The 17,073-nt window shown below is 40.1% G+C and overlaps 9 protein-coding genes across 9 annotated transcripts; 3 read left to right on the top strand and 6 right to left on the bottom strand.

Moving 5' to 3' along the window:
* Positions 1 to 27: 27 nt before the first annotated feature.
* NMD2 (Nmd2p) lies at positions 28 to 3,494 on the top strand (the record flags this gene model as incomplete). Its single annotated transcript, XM_037287822.1, has 2 exons — positions 28 to 33; positions 126 to 3,494. The coding sequence occupies 2 exons, from the start codon at positions 28 to 30 to the stop codon at positions 3,492 to 3,494; spliced, it is 3,375 nt and encodes a 1,124-aa protein (XP_037143717.1).
* Positions 3,495 to 3,606: 112 nt separating this feature from the next.
* On the bottom strand, positions 3,607 to 4,743 carry PTC7 (type 2C protein phosphatase PTC7; the record flags this gene model as incomplete). The annotated part of the gene is made up of 1 exon (XM_037287821.1): positions 3,607 to 4,743. The coding sequence occupies one exon, from the start codon at positions 4,741 to 4,743 to the stop codon at positions 3,607 to 3,609; it is 1,137 nt and encodes a 378-aa protein (XP_037143716.1).
* A 288-nt stretch (positions 4,744 to 5,031) lies between these two features.
* On the top strand, positions 5,032 to 5,328 carry TIM11 (F1F0 ATP synthase subunit e; the record flags this gene model as incomplete). The annotated part of the gene is made up of 1 exon (XM_037287820.1): positions 5,032 to 5,328. One exon carries the CDS (start codon positions 5,032 to 5,034, stop codon positions 5,326 to 5,328), a length of 297 nt encoding a protein of 98 aa, XP_037143715.1.
* Positions 5,329 to 5,462: 134 nt separating this feature from the next.
* On the bottom strand, positions 5,463 to 6,527 carry MRPL35 (mitochondrial 54S ribosomal protein mL38; the record flags this gene model as incomplete). The annotated part of the gene is made up of 1 exon (XM_037287819.1): positions 5,463 to 6,527. One exon carries the CDS (start codon positions 6,525 to 6,527, stop codon positions 5,463 to 5,465), a length of 1,065 nt encoding a protein of 354 aa, XP_037143714.1.
* Positions 6,528 to 7,616: 1,089 nt separating this feature from the next.
* Positions 7,617 to 8,777, top strand: PPE1 (phosphoprotein phosphatase methylesterase 1; the record flags this gene model as incomplete). The annotated part of the gene is made up of 1 exon (XM_037287818.1): positions 7,617 to 8,777. One exon carries the CDS (start codon positions 7,617 to 7,619, stop codon positions 8,775 to 8,777), a length of 1,161 nt encoding a protein of 386 aa, XP_037143713.1.
* A 77-nt stretch (positions 8,778 to 8,854) lies between these two features.
* Positions 8,855 to 11,002, bottom strand: QNS1 (glutamine-dependent NAD(+) synthetase; the record flags this gene model as incomplete). The annotated part of the gene is made up of 1 exon (XM_037287817.1): positions 8,855 to 11,002. One exon carries the CDS (start codon positions 11,000 to 11,002, stop codon positions 8,855 to 8,857), a length of 2,148 nt encoding a protein of 715 aa, XP_037143712.1.
* A 334-nt stretch (positions 11,003 to 11,336) lies between these two features.
* On the bottom strand, positions 11,337 to 12,338 carry HG535_0C03360 (uncharacterized protein; the record flags this gene model as incomplete). The annotated part of the gene is made up of 1 exon (XM_037287816.1): positions 11,337 to 12,338. The coding sequence occupies one exon, from the start codon at positions 12,336 to 12,338 to the stop codon at positions 11,337 to 11,339; it is 1,002 nt and encodes a 333-aa protein (XP_037143711.1).
* Positions 12,339 to 12,609: 271 nt separating this feature from the next.
* On the bottom strand, positions 12,610 to 13,737 carry ASP1 (asparaginase ASP1; the record flags this gene model as incomplete). Its single annotated transcript, XM_037287815.1, has 1 exon — positions 12,610 to 13,737. The coding sequence occupies one exon, from the start codon at positions 13,735 to 13,737 to the stop codon at positions 12,610 to 12,612; it is 1,128 nt and encodes a 375-aa protein (XP_037143710.1).
* A 289-nt stretch (positions 13,738 to 14,026) lies between these two features.
* OSH3 (oxysterol-binding protein related protein OSH3) lies at positions 14,027 to 16,909 on the bottom strand (the record flags this gene model as incomplete). The annotated part of the gene is made up of 1 exon (XM_037287814.1): positions 14,027 to 16,909. The coding sequence occupies one exon, from the start codon at positions 16,907 to 16,909 to the stop codon at positions 14,027 to 14,029; it is 2,883 nt and encodes a 960-aa protein (XP_037143709.1).
* Positions 16,910 to 17,073: the final 164 nt, after the last annotated feature.

The following is a 17,073-nucleotide window of genomic DNA, read 5'->3' as shown; positions in this document are numbered from 1 at the left end:
TACTTTGAGGAGCTGACTGTCTCAGTTATGGATGTATGTTCAACTAAGCGTTTATTAAAGCTCTTTTTAATTATTGGGTAGTTTGACTAACATTGATATTGCATACTATTTGTGATTGATATCAGGATGAGAGAAGATTGCAGCTACGTGAGCTAAATTTGAGGGCCTGGAGTGGCTTGGAGGTAGCTCCAGAAAAGGAAAGGAAATTTGATTCCAGCATCAAACGTAATACGGGATTTATAAAAAAGTTGAAGCAAGGAATCACGAAGGACTCCAAGGCATCGTTGCTCAAGGATTTGAGAGAAGTGTCTTTGGAGAAGTATTTGTCAGAAATCATTAACACTGCATATGAAGGATTGTCTAACGTTTCTAACAAGAATGAAGATGTAGTGGCCGCTGTCGAAGTCATAAGCGGACTGCATCAAAGATTTGGCCATACTTTCACCAGTAAGTTATTGGGATTGTTTTTGAATAACTTCGCCAATCCTATTGATACCTTATTTGTTGAAAAAGAGGAACCTCCCAGGATAATCAGGTTGAAAGCAAATCTACGCGTATTCACTGAGTTGTATTTAGTTGGCGTGTTCACAACATTAAATGATATCGAATCAAAATCTGATTTACCCATGTTTATACAAAAGAAGTTCTCTAAGAAGGAGCCACTCCTCTCCAGTATTTTGAAAGAAGTTTTAAGCTATCAATTCAAAGTAGGATATACCGCCGGCATTGCTACTTCATTTATACGGAAGTTCCCAGAGCTTTTCGATAGCGAGAAGGAAGGTTGGAGCAAACTTATATGTGAGGAAGAATTGACAACTTTATTGTGCACACTATTCAAGGTGTTTATGGAAGCAGCTTTCAACAAAGCTTCGGAGCTACATAAAAGAACCAAGAAGCTCATGAAAGAACATGAAAAGTGTCAAATTCGTACCGGTAAAGTCACCGATTCGTATCTTGAGGAGCATGATTCGTTGCTACCTGTATTTGAAAGATTCAAATTGGCAAGTTTTCAACTGGCCGAATTCTTTAAAGTCGCACCTCCCGTGCTCGAAACGGATATCGAGCCGCAAGCTGTCAATGAACCTTCCGTTACTGCAGTAATATCCAATGCGTCGGTGGTTTCAGGTAAAAGGGGCCCGTGGGAGAATGAGGATGCAAGAAAATTTTACGAGGTGTTGCCCAATGTTGAAGACATATACAAAGAATATACCAACAACAAAACTGAAGCAAGTGGCTCAATTATCAACGACTTTTTCATTTCTTTGGAAAATGCCGAAACAAAGGAAATGATAGACCAGGCAGCCGTTGATTATTGGAAGAACAGTCTGGATAATAAAGCAACGCGAAAAAGATTTGTAAAATTTTTAATAGAAACACATGACTGGAGCAAATTAAGTCTCTATGCTAGATTCTTAGCAACCAATGGTATCTATTTTTCCGACATAATTGAAGAGATTATTTCCTATTTAGACAGCGGCTTCAGGCATCAACTTCATTCGAATAGGATAAACGTTAAAAACATAATCTTCTTCAGCGAGATGGTTAAGTTTATGATGATACCAACATTTATGATCTTTCACAAAATAAGAACATTACTTTTGAATTTACAAGTGCCGAATAATATTGAAATCTTGACCGTGGTATTTGAAAATTTGGGGATATTTCTGATAAATAAACCTGAGTTCCGGTCACATATGGAAAAGATGACGGATTTAATAAACGATAAGAAGAAAGACAGACAACTTAACATGAATTTGAAAGCAAGTTTGGAAAACTTGCTGAATCTTGTTTACCCACCTTCAGTGAGCGAACTGAACGCTGATACTGAACCCCTTTCAGCTGAGCAACATTTCTACCATATACTTCTGCGAAGAGAGCTAGGAAATTTTCCCTTGAAATACACTGTGAAATTGCTGCGCAAAGCGGATTGGAGAGATCAGAAAACGCATAAAACATTATTCGAGCTATTCTCACAACCTGAATATGTGAGTTATCAACATATTCAATTTCTAGCGCATTTGTTAAAGGAATTATACAACTATCATAAAAACTTTGCCATTATGTGCATTGATCAGGTCTTGGAAAGTGTGGAAAGAGGGCTAGAGATTAATGATTACAGCCAAAATATGCGCCGGATTGCTCAGGCCAAATACCTTACTGAAATCTACAATCATGAACTTATAGGGCCCCTAGTTTTAGTGGATACTATTTACCATGTTATGAAATTCCGTCATACAGAATCACAGCCGTATCTATTCTCACCAAATGAGTTTGATCCACCCGACAACTATTTTAGAATTCAGCTGATGACCACTATATTACTAAATGTAACCAGAACTCCTGCGGCATTTGCAAGTAAGCTTCTTTTACTTTTAAGGTTTCTCGAATACTACACCTTTACCAAAACTCAGCCGCTTCCAAATGAAACGCAGTTCAAGATTGAAGGAACCTTTAAAAAATACGGTGGTCTGATCATACCAAATTTAGAGAGATCCTCGACTATTTTAGAAAGTGCTACCAGGCTTTCCCAGTCAATGGCTTCAAATAAGTTGACCAATGATACGAAGGAAGATGTGCCAAAAAAAGATTTAACAAAAGAAGATCTAACAAAAGACAACAGAGCTGAGGATGCAGTCAACGATGGCAACTCCCAGGAGGATTCTGAAATCGAAGAAGATGATGACTACAAAAGTGATGGCACTGCGGCTGAGGAATGCGTTTACCCTGCACATGATGATGAGAACGAAGAAGAATCAAGTCTGGTAGAGGATGGTGACGACGATGGCGTTGAAAGGGAGGAATATGAAAGTGTTGAATATGAAAATGAAGTTGAGGATGAAGACGAAGAAGAAGATGACGATGAGGAAGAAGATTACGATGAAGACGAAGATGAAGATGATGATGACGAGGGAGACGAAGATGAGGATGAGGATGAAGATGAAGCTGAAGATGAAGATGAAGATGAAGATGAAGATGAAGATGAAGATGAAGATGAGGATGAAGATGAGGATGAAGATGAAGACGAGGATGACGATGAAGATGAGCGCGACGAAGATGACAACTACAGAGATATTGAGGCGGAGAGAAAAATTGAGAGAAAAAGAATATATGACCAATTTCAAAACAGGCTGCAGGATAAAGAGGAATGCAAAGTAGAGGCAGAATTGGAGAAACAATTTCAGCAAATAATGTCTGAGTCAATAGATTCCAGAAAAAACGAAAAAATCGCAACCTGTAATATTCCCACATCAATTGCAGTAGGCGGAGATTTTGCTAGACCCACTATTTTGCGTCGCGGAGATGACCAGGAGTCGAACCAACCTCAAAAGGTAGCATTTACATTTTTGAGTAAATCGGGCAAGAAAACCCAATCACGGAAATTAGAGTTACCTTCAAATGTTGATTTTGTCTCTGGAGTCATCGAAGAAGGTGAGAAGCTGAAAAATGAGCGTGAAAAAATAAAGAACATCGTTTTGCAGCGAACATTCGACTGAAAATAAGCTAATAACTCTTGACCTACAAGGCCAAAGATGCAGTGAGTTTTAAAAATAGCATACATATATATGAGTACGAAGTGATGCGTTACTTTTCTTCCTTTTCGGACATTCAATTAACCGTAACTACTACCAATGTAATATCGTCCTCTTTACCTCCGGTATACGTTTTACCAGACAATTTTGAGATTTCTTGAGCAAAAACACTCGGATAGTTTGGATCTTTGCTCAATTTGACAACATTATCAACAAATTTTTTTGAAACCTGTTGCAAATTCATTTCTACTTCTTTCTTGTGATCTCCCCAAAACAGTTCCATATCCTGATAACCAATATTATCGGTTACTCCGTCTGTTGCAAGCATAACAACATCGCCCTTCGCCAACTGGAAAACATACTCGTCCGCGTCTGACGGAGAATTTTGAATATACGAACTACCACTTCTCTTAGCTTTTTCAAGCAAATCTTTTGGAATAACCGCTAATTGATAGGGCGCATTGAATCCGACGGTTTGGAATTTAGTTTGGAAGATTAATCGGTTCTCTCTGAAGACGCCGCACCAGGAATCCCCAAGATTGGCAACTTCCAAAATACCATTACTACGAAAATGTGCTACCAGGGATGTGGTACCACCAACTTTTACTATCTCGTCTTTCCTGATTTTATCATAGCCCTTTTGTATCAAACTTTTCGGGGTGTATACATCAAAACCGTTTTTGACTGTTCCCAGCATGGAACTATACTCGCCTATCGCATTGCAAAGTTCCCTAGAAATGGCACTGGAGTCATAACCGTGCTCTGCCCAGCCACCGACTCCATCTGCGATGCCTGCATACACGTCGTGCGGGCCATTCACAGCAACAAAGAAGTTGTCCTCTCCGGTTGGCGATGACACGCTCGTTTTCAGTTTCCTATATATCGGATCATCTCTATCCTTGGGCTGGTAAGCCACAGCTGTCTTGTAGCTGAACTGGCCACTGAGGATATCCGTTCCCTGCCCGTTATTACTTCCACCTCCATTTCCGCTGCCGCTACTGCCATTTCCCGACAAAAAATATCGCTTGGCTACTCTGTAGCAATTATTCACTCCTATTCCTGCATACAACGCATATCCATTGGATTCCAAAGGTATTAGTATAAGTCCAGCAAACACTAACACGACTGCAGAAACTACAACAAACAGCAACATACTTTGCCATGGTCCGTTAAGACTGGCCCTTGCAGACCTCAATCCCACAGGAACAAACATCAACAGAGCAATGTCTTGGAAGATCTTTTGAACATTAAATTAACCGTCATAACTATTGATATTATAGATTCGATAATACTATAAGATAATCTGATGGTGTTCAGCTTATTTTGTATCGTAGACTGTGATAATAAGCTTGTTCTCAAAGCTGATTGGTTCTGTAAATTAAAAGACATGAAAAAGTTGTAAAGAGGGCCAAGTTACAAGGAACGGTTGATCTGGAATAATATTTTAGATTTGTAAATTTGGGGTCTCTGTGTGAATTAGCAAGATCAGCAAAAGGTCGAAATGTCTACTGTCAACGTTTTGAGATATTCAGCTTTGGGATTGGGTCTTTTTTTTGGACTACAAACCGACATTGGGTTGAAGAAAGCAGCTTCCAAAAAACAGCAACAGGAAGCGTACGACAATAAGATGAAGCTTGTGGAGGAGGCCAAAGCAGAGTATGCCAAGCTGAATCCTGCAGAGAGCAAGGAAGCTGCACCAGCCTCCAAGGCAGGTGAAATCAAGTCAATCAATTTGGAAGACCCAAATGCGGATTTCGGTTCAGTTATTCTGCAAGCAGTCGACTCGCTAAAGAACTGAGCTAGAATTAGTATATTGGAAATTATGACTTTCTATGATGATACATTCGAGAACTGATCGATGTGCATGTGTAGGCATTGCTAAAAATATGTAAATATGTACAGGGACATCAAAAAATATAAAATATAAACAGTTTAGATGCGGACTCTTTCGAAAACTCTTGCCGCTGGTAATCCGTATTTGGCTCTGATGGAGTTGACGTTGAAATCCCACTCGGACCTCCAGACATGCGCTCCTACTGGTTTTAGCGCGTGCTGTTTGGCAAATTCTCTGATATTGAAATCACTTCTATCGAGGGGTTTGATTGCGATGGCAACTTTTTGTCTAAAGACCCAAACTGCAAATCTTTGCTTACCTGCGTTCTTCTCTGGTACAGGCGGCAAATACGACGCAATTACATTGGACTCGTTGAATCTCCTTGGGTCAACAACGTTGTCGTTATAACTCACCTTGACATTGGCCAAACCGTAGCACAGGCTTGTGTTGTACGAGTCCATTTTGACATTTGGCTCGTCAGGATTAAGCACCAGGATCGTATAGAGTTGCTCCTTTGTGTCAACTTTTTCAAATTCTTGAATCTTGAAAACAGGTGGCAGGCTTGTTGCATTCGATGATAGAAGTTCACCCGGTTCGATCCATTTATTTACACCAGTAGAGTATGGAAACTTGACATTGACCTCTACTTTGGGTACCAAAGTTGGTAAAGTATCTGGGATCACACTCAGTGTCTCCAATCTTTGCATTAACAGCATTTGAGAATATGACTCCCAGTGTTTTTTGCCCAGGTGTCTGTAAACGGGTTGCTCATAATCGATAATAGTGGGATCGTTGTCCAGTTTTTTGTGAAATTGAAAGTTATATTGGACTTCGGGATTATTAATTTCCGCCTGAGTCAAAAGCTCTTCTTGCAGTAATGGATTAGTGCATTCTCGTGCTCTGGAATATGTCTCGCTTGCTCGAGATTCTAAAAACTCATAACACGTTTTGAACGTTTCGTCTATCTTCTCCGGTGAATTATATTTGATCCGATTAAACCTCCTTTTGATGGACGGTGGCTTTATTGTTGGTCCCCCCTCCAGAATAGATTTTCTAACTGCTTCGGATCTTATCCCGAGAGACTTTGGCCTGTCGCTGAATTCAGACCACACTTTGCACCGTTGTGCTGTCTTTGCAGACGAATGGATTGATCTGCGAAACATCAGAGGCAAATTGGGATCTATATGGCACGGATAACGTCCTTTCCATTATGTTAGTTTTTCACAATTAATACTTCTATCATAAAATATTTCATGTTCAAGTGAAAAAAAAATAGTAATAATAAGAATTGATAATCCGGGTTATTATCAGGTGAATCACTCACTAATGAATATTTGTAAAGGTGAGGATATTTACAGGTTGCTGGCTAACTACAAACGACTCTTGTCAGTTTTAAATGCTTCGCCAGCACACGGTAGGTTTTCTTTGGTGTGAATTGGTGGTAGTGAGCAAAGGGATGAGGTATGAAGCATTTTTTTTTGTTCAGGAACATGATCGGCTAAACAATCCTTCTATATGACAGGTCTCCTGCAGGTCAATAAGGATATAATACAATAGCCAAGATTGCGACTCGTACCAAACTAAGGGATCTTCCATCCAAGGTTTTTCAGCTTGAAAAACTACATCGCATATCTGCCTCCTCTGTTGTGACACGAGCAAATCGCAATTGTCTCAATTGAAATATTGATGATGTTCACAGAGCTAGAATCAGTCTTGAGGAGACGCTCTATACCTTCACGAGACGAAGCGGGCAGACGATATCTGTTGCAAGTGCTGAACTGTATTCCTAAGAACAGCAACTCTTGATTTCATCAGTATCTCCAGACACCATTTGAATGTAAAAATCATCTCTTCCGGTCTCTGACTAAATGCATTCACTGTACATGTTGGTTCAGAGCCTTTTTAAATGGCAGCTGCCAAGATTACATGACACACGAGTGAAGTTTGAAATTTTGAGTGGTGACATCGTGGATTTTGTCGCAAGTGTCTTATCATTGAAAGTGGGCAGAGGTGGTGCATACACCTGCCGTCCCGCCGAGCTCACAATATATCAGATATCATATTTGTATGAATTTCAGCTCCATCCTTGGAATAAAACATAGCCATCAAGGTGCTTTGCAACTCCGTGTTTATTATCCATTTAGACGACATTCAGGGTTTGATATAGCTTCTTTTAGAATTGCATTTCGAAAGATGGAGGAAAGTTTAGCAATCTCAATGTCATGAATTTTGAGCTACTATAGACGTTTGAGATGGCAGATGACTTGCGAAGGAAATTGATCCTAAGGCAGATGGGTTGTGCAAGTGGTGTTGTAGAGAAAGCGCACTCCCCGGAAGCCGATGAACGCCAAGATACCGTCGGTGATTTACCATTCAATGGCAGAAGGGTAGATCAGAGCTCAAGAAACGCGCATGAACTTGGAACAAATGAAGGACCTGTGGATTTGAATACAAGCTGGAAAGAATTTTTCAGCGAAAATGAAGATTTCGTAATTGAACAGCGAAATTTCACTTTTAATACATATTACAATTTACCAGCATCTCTAAAGATTGGTGCTACAGTTCCGGTCTTTTTATTTCACCATGGTGCTGGCTCTTCAGGTCTTTCATTTGCCACTTTGTCGAAGGCTCTGTATGAAAAAATGGATAAAGCCTGCGTTACATTTGCATTTGATGCAAGAGCTCATGGCAAGACAAGGCCGATTGATACCCGAAAAGAGGTCACTTACGATCTAAATACGTTTGTTGAGGACTTTGTCGCTGTGGTAGAGTATTTTCACCATAACAGGCTGTTAAGGCTTGCTAAAGCCAAATATTCATTCGTCTTCGTTGGACACTCATTGGGAGGCAGCATATGTACATCGTCGTATACATTTTTTCCAGAAATATTACGAAAGGATGCTTTGGGGGTTGTTATGTTAGATATTGTGGAAGAAGGCGCTATTTTAGCCCTGAAAAATGTTAATCACTTCTTGCAAAAAACCCCAAACATATTCAAGAACTATCAAGATGCAATCGATTGGCATGTTCAAAATGGACTATCTAGGTACAGAAATAGTGCTGAAATTGCCATTCCCTCATTATTTAGGTTGACTAAGTCTCACAAAGTGCAAAGAATCACAAACTTGAGAGATTTCGAACCATTCTGGAATACTTGGTTCGAAGGTCTATCTCACAAATTTGTTATGCTCCCTTGTAGTAGACTTTTGTTGCTCGCTGGGAATGAAAATTTGGATAAAGAGCTCATTATAGGTCAAATGCAAGGAAGGTATCAACTGGTGGTGTTTCATGAATCCGGTCACTTCATTCAAGAAGACACCCCGGTTAAAACAGCTTTAACTCTGCATGACTTTTACATTCGCAATTCTTTTAAAAATGTGACGATTAAGTCCAATTGGGGTTCACAAAAGTGAACATACTATTTAAGATTAGGAAATTTAATATAGAGATAGAGAGTGTAATCAGTGTCTATTACAAGTCATTCAATTTTTTAATCAATCGACATAATGTCTAACGGACTACCTGATTGCTTACCTTCACACTCGGCAACAACACGATCTATTTTTTTGGAAGCCCATGTGAATCTAGGATTTATTAAAAAGGGTCTTAAATCAAATCTATTGTCGTCTGGGGAATATTGCTCAGCATGGTAACTTGGAGTTAGAACTGTTTGCTTGTGTCTATTAATGGCGTAGTAAAAGAAAAACTTTTTAACCTTTTCGGCGACTTGAGAGGCTGATAATCGTGGAGACCATTGATGTAATAATTTCAAAAACATCGAATAAGGTCCGCACTTTTCCACTTTGCGTAAGTAACCGAAAACACTCAACTCTTCGTAGGTCATTCCCATGTCGATTTCGTCAGACTGAACATATTCTTTTGTAATCGGTTCCAACTCTGCAGTTGGAGTAGCAGTCAAAAACTCGTCTAAGATTGGCATATCAAACTCTTTGGAGGCATAAGCAATAAATTTTTTCAAATCGGTTTTTGAAATACCCCCGATAGGATTAATATCGGCGGAAGAACAATCGTATTTTGTCAAGTAACCTCTTAAACATTCATCGACATTGGCACTACCTAAAACTAATAAGCCACCTGTATTGGGGATACCCCTAACCCAGGGCAACAACTGTGCAAATAGATACGCTAGCACCATCCTTATTCTTGCCTGAATGTTCTGCAATGCTAAATTTTCAATCTGGGACCCACCGAATATTTTGAATATTGGCTTTTTACCAGTTGCTATCTCAAAAACAGAAACAACACTTGTTACTACTTTATCCATTTTCAAGTCAACATGGTAGGAGTCTATACGTGAAGCCAACTCTGCACTTCTACGCTGTGTTTCCTTAGAAGAGTTCTCAGTTCCCATATAACATGTGTGAAAAATCTTGCTAGCCAATTCTCTTGGATCACTTGGAAACCAATCGCTTGATGCGCGAGTAATTCTACGTGCATCCTCAATGACTTGCTGGTTCCCTTCATTGGCCTCTTTGACAACCAACCTACACATAGAATGTACGATGACTGCAGTAGCACAAGAATCTATGCCACCGGACAGCGGCAAAAAGTAACCAGATCCATTGCAACGTCTGAGATAATCCCACAGCCAGCAAGCCGGACCGAGAGCAATTTCTTCCTCTGGTAAGTGGTAAAATGCTTCACGTGTCTTCGTAGGACAGACATTACGATCAAATCGAAGGTTCATTGGAGCCAACTCAATTGGTATGTCAATGCGTTTGTATGTCAAAGGAGAAGAGGTAGCTTGTAAACAGCGAGACATTATTGAGCCACGGTAACTTCTTACTTCTTCCAAATCGACGGTAGCCGTGACGACCTCAACGTCTTTCAGACAGAATTGTGACCCCTGTGCAACGACTTTACCATTTACGGCAATCAACGCACAACCATCGTAGTAAAGACGATCTCCATCACAACCACGCTGGTTAGCATACAAATACACACCACCGCAGCGACTTGTAGAGTTTATGATCAAATCTAATCTTTTATTCAACTTACGAAGTTCATGATGCGACCCTGAAGAGTTCGTGATAATTTCCACACCATCAAGAGACATAGAAATGTTCGGTGATTGTGGCGTGAACAATTCCTCACAAGTTTCTGCACCAATACAAGTATCTAGAGTCCGAATCACAGCATCACCGAATGAGACAAATTTCTGTCCAGTCACCATTTGAACAGCAGGCGGTAATTGGAACTCTTCAACTACTCCCGCTTTCATCCACGGAGTGAAAAACCTCATTTCACGGTAGTTACCGTCATTGGCCAGCCATAACTTAGGTCTAATAAACATTATTTGGCCATCTAATGAAAGTATACGGCAATTATACCTGACATTCTTATGCATAACAGGCATACCAATATCAAGCAATATACCGTGTGTTTCCGGACGCTTCAAGATTTGAACATACATTTCCCACGAATGGAGTGTCACATCTCCTTCCAAGAAATGATCCAGACAGCCATAACCTGTAATTTCTAATTCAGGCCCAACACGAAGACGAGCTCCTTTTTCCTTCGCTATTCTGATTGATTCTAAGATCCGATCCCTATTACCTTCAAAATCCAGTGCCCATTGGTTAAGGTTGCACGTTGCTAGTGTGATTAATTGTGACATAGCTACTACGATCAGATGGGCTGTTAACGATTAAAGACACAACGTGATTAATTGTCATGTCTTTCGATGCCAGGGTATTATTAATTCACATCTTTCTTTCAAATGTATAGATAACTGGATAGGCCGTTCATCATGATGGCAGATAGCGCATCGACAACAAGAAAGAAGCAGAATGAAGAACTGATGTTCTAATCGAAGATCTGTCCTGGCTGCTTCGCTGTTTCAAAGTCGGCCTGTATTATTGCATGCGTCCATCTCATACTGTGCATATGTCCGGTCGTAACTACGGTTCTACAAATACTGGCAACATGTATCCAAAGGCCAAATAGTTTTCTCAAGTGATTCTATGCTGGTATGTCTCAGCAAGCCTCTTTTGCAGATATTGTGAAGCTGTCATGCTGGAAGAATCATGTTTAAGAACAGCAGCTTGTTTGATGTATTTGCTTGGAACTGGAATCAACGTTGAATCGTTTTCTGGATGAACGAAGAAGACTATCGAGTAGCGGTCGGATTGTCGTGTCTCTCCCGGTGAGAATTTCACACGGTGTATTGTACTTTTCAACAGACCGTTGGTCCAGTATGACATAAGATCACCAATGTTTACTATGAAGGGTGGTGCTGAGCCAGGATGCGTACTCGCAACAAAGTCCACATCCGTCCAGTTTTCCCCATCAACTTGTAACTGCAAACCTTGCTCGCCTTGACGCTGAAATAGCATCGTCAAAGCCCCATAATCCGTATGAGCACCAGCACGAATTGTGGGGTCGAACATATCGTCGAGATCGCTTTCTCTGATAAGAGGATACCGCAAAAACCTCAAAACTGTGCCAGAGACTTCAGCTGGACGGAACCTTTCGACAAAGAAATTAACATCTTCCACTTTCAACGAAATCGCTAAAAGTCCCAATATTTTCCGCGCATTTGCGTGGAGCTTTTTCACAGCATTTTGTATGATCACCTCTCTGTCCTTGAAGTAAGGTGGAATGGAGTCCTCAGGTTCTCCCTCAGCGATACTTCTGTTGAGTGTACCATCCTCAAAATTTATATTCCCAAAATTGTAGCCTTCTTTGTAATCTCGAGCCTTGCGTGGGTCCAGATTCTCATTACAAAAATCCGTATAACCAATGTTATTTGACCGGATGCTATATTTCTGCTTAACTTCGGCAGGAACAGTGCAGAAAAACTCTTGTGATATTGCATATAGCTCATCAACTTCCAACTGACTAAAATCGTGCCCATCAATGAAAAGAAAACCCTGCAACGTTGCAGCTTCAAATAACGAACTGGTAGTCTCGCCACTTGGTTTTGAAATGTCTACTACTCTCAAGGATCCCATTATTACCAAACACAATTGTAGAGTTTACTTTGGATAAATTTATTCGGTGACGTCTATAGTCATCTGCACTTTGTTGAGACTGTTATCTGCTTATCTCTTATTCGCTTCACATCTCGAGATTATTATTCGGAGCGGAAGGCGACAGGCGCCTAAAAGGTGACAGAAAAGAGTAAAATGAAGAGAGAATATAATATAAGACAAAGAAGCATAGCTTTGTATGCATCTGGCTACTGATGCTTGCAGGATTATTTATGGGACCTATTTGTTTTACTCACCCTCCATAGACGCCACGGAATACGAATCTGATCTCTTCCATTGTATAATGGTTCGCAAGGCAAAGCTGTAGCAGTATTCTACTTTTCTCAGGATTCAAATAGCCTGAAGCTATGATGGAGTTTTCAGTACGACTGGAGGATTTTGGTAGATTTATGCTGGGTACCATGCCATCCATCGTCCTCTTTGAGTAGACGATTGGGACTTGTACATCCAGGCATTTGTCGTTAACACCGCTTGGTAAACTACCTGCACCCATTGTCGCAATTACTATGCCATCATACTGTTCACTCATAAATTCGACTAGCATTGAATCCATTGTCTGATAAGCATATAGTATACCCACTTTTGCAAGCTGTATTGTGCTCGAGTCCGAAGATAATTTTAGCTTGAATTTGTGACATCCCAAAGGCTTCACTGGTGGATAGTAATAATGAACCTCATTGTTGAAGAAATTGCCTAAATAACCTTGACGAACATTGAAAGAGTCTAAAGAGTTTGCGTTGGTTTTTGTAATGTAATACCCAGCGGATATTTGGTCGTTCAACGATACTAGGACACCACGGCCTCTAGATTTTGGATCTGCTGCAATAGAAATAGCCTGAAACAAGTTCATCGGTCCATCTGCTGATACGCTTGTCGAAGGTCTCATGGATCCAACAAAAACGATTGGTAAATCCCCACTGTCAATTGTACTCTCAATAAAAAAGGCAGTTTCTGCAAGTGTGTCTGTACCGTGAGTTATTACAATCCCATCAAATGTTTGCAAAGACCTTGAAATTCCTCTATATATTTTGAAAAGTAGCTCCTCATCCATATCTTTCGAATCGACATTGCAAACTTGCTCGTACTCTATTTCGCAAATACGAGAAATATCTGGAATCGAATCAAGCAAATCTTGAATGGTCAAATCAACATGATATCCTGCTGTCTGAGATGCCTGGGCGGCCTTTGAAGCGATCGTACCTCCCGTACCAAGAATTTTGATCCTGGGAAGCGTACGATGCTGGCTTGTCGGTTCTGCAGAGTCAAGCAGATGAGTGTCTAAGGCGGTATTTTCAATCGTAAACACAGAATTTTCAGCATCAGAACATATTGTTTTGATTTGCAGTGATTCGCTAATCATATCTAACTCCTATATTAATTGTTGCTATACTTTTTTCTAGACATAGCATAGAATCTTATCAGTAGCATGTTTTTTCTTTGTTCAGATTGCCAATAAGACCTCTGAGAATTTGAAAAAAATGAAATAAGATGATGAGATATTTCATTTCACCTGGTTTGTAGTTGTTCAGGGCCACATTGTCAGTTTGTGTTTTAATAATGTTTCATGAGTACATATATACATACATTATACGATCATTAGAGGTTCTTAAATGCAGAGAGACAATAGTCAAAAAGAAGCGATATAAAGTTCACCACAGAGGTTCAATATCTGACCAATCCTGCCGTTTTCTTCTCTCCCAATAGCCTTTCGGACCACGGATGATTTTCCACTTACGGCTGCTGACTTTTTCAAAGTATTTTGGTTTAACGTCCATACCCTTTGTACGTCTGTCACGTTGTTTTTGTTCCAAGTCAAGCTTCAAGGATTCGGCAGCGTCAATGTCTCCATTTTCGTAAACTTTAATATCAGGTCTCAATCTGCTATCCGTCGGGGGCAATCTTCCCTTTTCTACAGCTGTTATTTCATTTAGGTTAGCGGTGAATTCAGTAAAACCGTATTTCTTCTTGCTATCCTTGACAAGGCTACCAGCCTTCCAGATAATACTTTGATCTTGAGAGTCCTTTAATGATTCAGTCCATTTACCAGAAAGTATTCGTTTAGGTTCGTTGTGTGGCCTGACCTCAACAGCAACATCTTCAGATCTACCGCCAAACATACCGGCTGCACGGAATGAAATAGTTGAAGAGCCAGACTTTGAAGATAGAATTTCGAACTCATTTATTGGTTCAACATATCTTTCACCGGCTATGAGATTTTTCAGCATTGTCGTTGGCTGTACCCATTCAAAACTGTCTTTCCTATTTTTATATCTCAAATTTATGGTTCCTTCATTATTCAATTCCACAGATTTACCCCAAAATTTTTGGACAGGCGAGACTGTATAGCTGCATTCCCAATCCTCATGTTCTGCATGAAAGGCAAAAACAGGAGGTTTATGTGACACTTTTTCTGCAATTAATCTAAAACCGACGTCTTCTCTAACCAGTTCATATGTCTCTCCCAGTAATGGATTAAAAGGCTTCCTTAATGCTCTTGTCTTATCCCTATGCACTGAGAGATACGACAGAGCAAATGCGGAAACATATGACAACAATTGAGAGGTACTAACTGTATTCGTCCCCTTATTTAAAAGATCAGCATACTCAAATGTTTCTGCGATCATCTGCAGAATGGAAATTGGCTCATTTGACGTTACTGGCATGGCTACCGAGCTTAGATCTTTTCCGACATTTTTCCTTAAGAAAGACAGAAGGCTAGGTGGTGAAGTGAAAGCCGGCAAAATGTCATTCCGTCTCTCTACGATACCTTCCCACGGTAGTGGATAAAGATTGTTTTCAATTGGAGAGCCTTGTATGGGAGTCTCCTCGTGCTCAATACTCGGCATTTCAATTTCTTCTTCTGTGCCGTCGTCATCTTCAAGTTCGCTGACGGATTCTGAGGCTCTTGGGTCCAATTTATTAGTCACGTCTTCATGGGTCTCATCATTGTTCAAGAGGATGACGCCATGGCTTATCACATCTTCAGCATCAAAATACTCGTCATCGCTGAAAACGGATAATGCGGTTGTATTAGTTTTTTCTCTTTCTTGGTTGTGTTTCGAAATATATTGATGGTCGTCTAGAATAGTTTTCGTCTGTTCCACAAAATGATCAAGGTATACTTCCAACTCAAATAGCTTCTGATACAACAAGTGTCCCTTATCAGCAGGACTTGTTGGTGATGCAAAATTATGCAAAGAGTCAGTAGAACCGTTTTTGTCAATAGTTTCGCTATCTTTGAAATTCTCATGATCAAGGGAGGACGAGGCTGAAGCCACCGAAGCAAACTGATTTTTTCTGAGATCATCCTTAAGAATATAATTAGCTGATTCTCTCCGGCATTGTTCAACTCTTTGCTGAATCAGTTTGATATTCACTTCAAGCTTATTATAAACTTCATCGTGCGGAGCAACGTATGGCAAAGCTCTCTCCTGTGACCATTCTAAATTTTGACCCTCGTTTTTTGCAGTTCTCTTATGTGGGATTTTGGAATTGTCGTTTTCTTTGTATTTGATGCCGTTTAAATTGTGAGTTTTTTTCTTCTCAAAAGATATTTCGAAACAACGTTGTAATGCATCTACCCATACTTCCCAGGATAGTGTATCTTTGCCTTTCAGAGCCCAAATTTCCATTCCAGAGTCTATAATAATTAATTTATCTTTTTTATTTGCACTAACGGTCGCTAAATTAATGACAATCTCACCACGGCATGTCTGATTATGATCGTTCAAATAATATGATAGAGTTCCATACTTGTAATCCAGAGAAAAGAATCTTTTTTTGAATCCTTGCAATTTTTTCCTTCTTTTCTTCAACAGAAACCCTTGTAAATATCTCCCATTGCTTACACTTAGCGGATCGTCATGCTTTGGTTTGACCGCGCTTTTTGGAGTTGAATCTGAAGAAAAGGAGTACCTATTACTAACCAATGAATGGGTGTCGTCATTATTGGTAATCGCCGCTTTGAATAGAACCTTTTTTTTGGCGTTTTTGGCAGAGGTGTTATCTAATATGAAAGCGTAATAATACTCCTCATCCTTAACTTCAAGCTCGCCTTGAATCATCTTGTTGCCGGATATGCTACCCATCGACTTGACCATTGTAAAACCGGAACTAATGAGCCTCTCACGTAATGGAAGCTCTTGTGACTGTTGTTGAATATCGCTCAACGATACCGAGCCATGAAGCTTTTTCGATTCCGTAGACGAAGGCGTAGACACCGAACTACCGTGACCATTTTGATGGCCATGGTGATGGCCATCATTTACCGACGTATGTGTATCGTCCACAGCACTCATCGAATTGTTTCTTTGCAATAGTGATCGCGTTGTATAGTTCAACAGCGTCTTGGTGTCCGGAGCAATGTGGACCTGAGATCCAAAATGACCATCCACACTTTGCTTCGGTCTCTTGTAGATCCCTAGCTCAATAGATTTCTTTAAAGGCTTGACTTGGTAATTAATGACATCCCCTCGAGAACCCTTCAGCCATCTTACCACAAAGGACCGATTTTGAATATCAATCGTTTCCATTCTGCCGCAAGTAAGAAATCAACTCTTGACCAAACGAAAAAAAGGTCAATGCTTTTCTTGAGGCAGCGAATGGGCCTGTTTCAATGTCAATCAGCTGAATTGTCCAGATCCAAACTGTATTACTCTTTAATTACGATCGCTTGGCATTTCAATTTTCAATCTTT

The sequence above is a fragment of the Zygotorulaspora mrakii genome, chromosome 3, assembly GCF_013402915.1.
Source record: "Zygotorulaspora mrakii chromosome 3, complete sequence".
NCBI classification, from domain to species: Eukaryota; Fungi; Ascomycota; class Saccharomycetes; order Saccharomycetales; family Saccharomycetaceae; genus Zygotorulaspora; species Zygotorulaspora mrakii.
This window is presented reverse-complemented; position numbering and strand designations above follow the sequence as displayed.